At 35.1% G+C, this 5,537-nt stretch overlaps 1 protein-coding gene and 1 long non-coding RNA gene across 2 annotated transcripts in view; one reads left to right on the top strand and one right to left on the bottom strand.

Annotated features, from left to right (window-relative positions):
* ap2b1 (adaptor related protein complex 2 subunit beta 1) overlaps window positions 1–3,886 on the top strand; it is a 61,093-nt gene extending 57,207 nt beyond the window's left edge. The window contains exon 21 of the mRNA XM_016478269.1: window positions 3,595–3,886. Within this exon, the coding sequence (XP_016333755.1) occupies window positions 3,595–3,669 (75 nt within the window). The 3' untranslated portion in view covers window positions 3,670–3,886. The remainder of the gene's footprint in view (window positions 1–3,594) is intronic.
* Window positions 3,887–3,973: 87 nt separating this feature from the next.
* LOC107681898 (uncharacterized) lies at window positions 3,974–5,169 on the bottom strand. The gene is made up of 2 exons (XR_001633311.1): window positions 4,263–5,169; window positions 3,974–4,086 (listed from the first exon to the last, which is right to left on the bottom strand). It is a non-coding gene; the product is annotated as an uncharacterized LOC107681898 (long non-coding RNA).
* Window positions 5,170–5,537: the final 368 nt, after the last annotated feature.

The following is a 5,537-nucleotide window of genomic DNA, read 5'->3' as shown; positions in this document are numbered from 1 at the left end:
GTCATATTTGTGTACCGTTACACCCCTAATATATATATATATATATATAAAACCAAGTACAAAAGCTGTATGGATTTGATTCACTAATTAGAATCGAATCATTAGTCATTCAAAGTCATTCTTTGTTTTTTTTTTTTATTCACTTTTGATTTTGATTTTGAGTCTCACAAGAGTCATTCATTTGAGAATCAGACTACAGTAGTTACACTCAGGGCCGTGGCTTTTAAGAGTCATTCATTTGGGAATCATATATATACAGCGATTGCATTGATTCACTAAAAAGAACCAACTCCGAGTCGGCTTTGTTTCACGCTACAGACTCATGAGCAGTGTTGCGTTTTATAATTAGTGCAGGAACACAGGCGTCATGCAGGACACATCCAGGTTCAGTGTTTCTATAGTATTGTTTTTCTGAAGGCAGCATAGATGCATTGTTCACTGCTTCAGATTTCCCACAATCCTGTGTGTGTGGTTGGCAGTTGGTAGAAATAATAAGAATGGCATCTGATGGAAGAGTTGGAAAAAAATCATGAATGTAATTTTTTCAATTTATGATTCCATTTCCAGTGAGAATTAAGCATTGTAGTCCTTAGGACAAAAACATAGAAAAAGCAATCTCAACTGACTGGCCAGCAAGACGTCTGCCTTCAGTTTCAGCAGCCATGGACTGTACAAATTTTCTGTTAGGAAGTTGGTGGCCAAATTAAGAGACTGCTAAATAGATTAATATGTTGATTAACAATAGAACTCTCTTGATTATTCAGAAGGCATCTGCTCAGCCACCTCTGCTGAGCTTGATTGGCTGTGGCCCCCTGAGGCCAAGTCGGCTCAGTGCGATCAGAAACCCTACCTGATCCCAGACAATTGATTTTTAATGAGACTTCGGCTCTCAGTATTCTGGCAGCAGCTGGCTCCGATCTGAACAGATGATAACTGGACTCCATCGAGCCAGCGCGGTTTAACCTAACAGCCGGTGATGGAGTGCTGTTGTCTGCCAAGAGCCGAGACCTCTGGAAACACATTCCTCAAGTAGAGGTAACCAATACAAGCCCTGCTGTACGTGGGATTATGTTCCTGGTGGTCCGAGAATTACTCGGTGCAATCAATTGGAGAAAACATCACTTGGATTTATCTTCGGTCAGTGTGAATATAGTGACATTTAAAGGGAAGCGTTCATTGACAGCAAGAGCTGAGCTGAGCTGACCTATATGTATATAGGTAGACCTCCTCTTGGAGGATGTTTTGTTTCGTTAACTAAAAACAGAGAAAGAAAGAAATACAGTGGAGTCCAAAAGTCTGTGACTCACTTTCAGAATCTAATTTAAACCTGGAAATAACATTTTAGGGTTTTGAAATATATAAACCAAAAAATGCTGGAAAGAAATAAAATAAAATTCTACACTGTTTCTGGATCACTAATCAAATAAGGAATTACTGACATTGATCAAGTGGCTCTTTGCAGACAGGCAGAAGTTTTTGTTTCCACTGAAGCTCAATGTGTTTTTTGGATCCTCTTAAATGATTATCAGCTTTGACACAAACTTGTGGAGTTCATTCTGCTGTCATTAAAGTAAAAGGGGCAAATTCTGCAATTCAAATTTCTCAGGGCAAATGTCTCAGGCCTCAGGTCTTAAGATCTTTTTTTGAAGGTCTTGGTCTTCTCTCCGTCTCCACTGCATTTGGACTCGTTCTTGTCTCGGTCTCAGACTAAGAGGACTAGGGATTTTATTTCAAGACTGATCAAGACCACGACCGTGATGATATCACTAAATTGCCAGTGCGTTGTCTGATTTATTTGTTAACATCATTAATGTGATGATGTAAAACTTCCTGCCTCAAATGCAATCAAGAACTTATTTCTAATTTGATTTCTTTTGATACTGTTGTGCCATGTCAGAATTTAGTGGAGAATTGCCTAAAAAATGTTTGCAAAATTAATACAAATGCCAAAATAATTCAAGATACGATTGCAAAAAAGTACTTGTATGAGACCTTGTACTTATAAAATAATATATATAATTAAGCAATATCACAAGAGCAAGAGAGCTGTTTTCATGAATACAAGCACGATTGCAAGCGTGATATTGATTTTATACAATCATTCTACAAGAAGTTAAGTGAATTACATTTTAGACACAAATTGTACAAAAAAATGTAAAAAGTTTTTGCTATTTCACAATGAAAATAGTTCCAAACAAATCTATAGCAGAACGTTTCCGAGCAAAACAGCAGTATTTCATTACTGAATGAATTGGCGGGTTTGAATGAATCGGCTGAATAAATGATTCCATGACTCACTCATTAAGTGATTTGCCGCCATCTAGCCTACTGGCAGTTTTAGTGTCATTTAAAAGTATCAGTATATTTTTCCAACATAATTGTATATGCAAAAATTTACTTTTAAAACATTGATCTCAACAATATTTATGCAGTTGTAATTGTACCAATTCAGATGCAACTTCTGTGCCACCTCTGCAGTGCAAAGATGAATTTTGTTATTAGTGATTTCATTTGATTGGTAACAGCTCAATACAGTGTCTTATTATTCTAATTGTATTTATTACTTAAATACAATACATTTTTCAGGCAGTAAATGTGGATGTTTCAGATTAATTTGTGGAGTTGTGGTTTGGGCTTGTCTTGGTCTCAACACACTCGGTCTTGGTTTAGGTGGTCTTGACTACAACATTAACACTAGTGGTACAGTATATATTGTGGGCTTACACATGTTTGGATACTACTATTTTTGCTATTATGGATTATGAACAATCTCCATATTGTTTTCAGTCCTTGCAGTTCCATACTGAAAATCAATGGATTAACCATATAATCACATGTAGTTATGGCTGCAAAAAAGAAGAGATAATGCTTCCAATATCTTTTGTTTTTGGCGTCACAGGCTGTGTATCCAATCAAACTCAAAATATTATGGTGCAATTTTAAGTCATTTGGTAGAAACCTGGTCAACTCTAATAAAACTATGCACGGTAAAAGAAAATATGACCCAGACAACATTAAAAATAGAGAATGAACATTTGTGACTATTTAATGGTTTCTGCATTTTATTTGTAATATTAATTAATGTCAGTGTTTTATAAGGACAGGTTTTTTTTGTGCACTTTGTTGCACATAGTGAACTGCATTTAGACACAATTTTAATTATAAATGATTAATTATTATGAATTGTACCAATTCAGATGCAGCCTCTGCAGTGCAAAGATTAATTATGTTGTTAGTGATTTCATTTGATTGGTAACAGCTCAATACAGTGTCTTATTATTCTAATTGTATTTATTACTTAAATACAATACATTTTTCAGGCAGTAAATGTGGATGTTTCAGATTAATTTGTGGAGTTGTGGTTTGGGCTTGTCTTGGTCTCAACACACTCGGTCTTGGTTTAGGTGGTCTTGACTACAACATTAACACTAGTGGTACAGTATATATTGTGGGCTTACACATGTTTGGATACTACTATTTTTGCTATTATGGATTATGAACAATCTCCATATTGTTTTCAGTCATATTGTTTCCATTTTGTTACACTACTCCACATTTAATTAAGTTACTCATTGCTTTTTCTTTCTCTTTCAGCTCTCTCTGAAATGCAGGGCTCCAGAGGTGTCTCAGTATGTGTACCAGATGTACGATGCCATTCTGAAGAATTGAACATCTCTATCATCCCTTTCCCCCTCCACATATAGGTCTCCAGGATCCAGCTCTCCATGTTTTCTGCCATTGTTTTAAATCCATCTGTAGGTACCAGTTTACTCAATGTGCCCATTATGTAAGAATCGTACATGTTCTGTTCTAGCCAAATGTCTTGATGTTGTTGATAAAGTGTCGAAGGGAATTGTGGAACACAGCTCCAGTGTGATTATATATTTTTTTTAATTGTTTGAATGCTTGGTCAGTACTTCACCTTCACATGCCCTGTATTGGTCATATGCAGATCTTAAAAATAATCTAAAAATAGCATCGGGGGAATGTAACAAAGCAGGTGTCTGGCATACAGATACTTGATGTGGATTAACTTTTAAAAGTTAACCTGTTTTACTGGTAACCACTTAAAATGATTATAGTTACCTAAAATAGTTACCATTTTTGATTTCCATCATGCTTTTTGGCGTTATTGCTTTTGTTTCATTCTCCAGTATGCTGCAATGTTGCTTCATGCAATTGTACAACGTCCCAGCTATCTGATATTAGCCTTGCATGCTTTGACCAACACATAAATGCCACATTCCTTGTAATGTAGTTACCTAAAATAGTTACCATTTTTGATTTCCATCATGCTTTTTGGCGTTATTGCTTTTGTTTCATTCTCCAGTATGCTGCAATGTTGCTTCATGCAATTGTACAACGTCCCAGCTATCTGATATTAGCCTTGCATGCTTTGACCAACACATAAATAACATTCCTTGTAATGTTTTGTATACCTTGTTCATCTTAACCACTGTATGAACATGCCAACACTCCATCATTGTCTTATATTGTTTGAACTGCTATGAATCAACTTAATGTGATACAAAGAAAACATGTTTTCTATCAATTATATATAAGTGGGTCATCTGATATTCATTCCCAGGCTGAATCCATCCATATGTGATATATTGTGCTTGTGAAAGTGAGTAGGTTTTGTGAGGTAGTTTTTGGTCTCCGTGGAGTGTTAGAAATATCTGTTCAACGTTAGTATGCAACCTCACTCAGCTTTGGTTTAAGACTAATACACTAACATAGAGATGCAATAACAAATTCATCAACATAGACTCCGCGATACAAGGATGGATCACTTTTGGACTGTTGAGTAGAGTTTGTTTTTCCCTGAAACAACTAGTCTTCATGGTGGTGCTGGTGACTAAATGTGAACTTTTTTGTTGCCATAGTTGCTAATGTGCCTGTGAACCTGCATGTAAGCAGCGTCCAATAAACATCTGCCAGTAGAACACTTGTTTAAGAAGGTGAAATGTTAATACAGTATCCCTTATGTGCGCAAATATGAGTTTTAATGATTACCATTTATATTGCCAATGTGATCACAGTGCATCTCAATACTGAAATGACGTCTCACATCTGACATAAATTCAACAATGTCTGATCAGATTTCTCCAGATTTATTTTACGGATAGTAACGTAAAATAAAGTCAGCAGTGTTGACATCCCAAACATTCACCCTCATTATTTTTGTCATTATGTAATTCATGTGGATTTCTCAGTTCAGTTTCTTTTTTTTCTCAAATTATGCAGATAATATAATAATATTAATAATGATTGTAATAATAATATAACAATTATAATATTATATATAATTATACAATTACTATGATATAAACAACAGTAGTAGTGTGTGTATGTATATATATATATATATATATATATATATACTGAACAAAATTATAAACGCAACACTTTTCTTTTTGCCCCCATTTTTCATGAGCTGAACTCAAAGATCTAAGACTTTTTCTATGTACACAAAAGGCCTATTTCTCTCAAATATTGTTCACAAATCTGTCTAAATCTGTGTTAGTGAGCACTTC

The sequence above is a fragment of the Sinocyclocheilus anshuiensis genome, unplaced genomic scaffold, assembly GCF_001515605.1.
Source record: "Sinocyclocheilus anshuiensis isolate Anshui unplaced genomic scaffold, SAMN03320099.WGS_v1.1 scaffold2571, whole genome shotgun sequence".
NCBI lineage: Eukaryota > Metazoa > Chordata > Actinopteri > Cypriniformes > Cyprinidae > Sinocyclocheilus > Sinocyclocheilus anshuiensis.
Note: the sequence above shows the minus strand (reverse complement) of the source record. Positions and strands in the feature narration are given on the sequence as shown.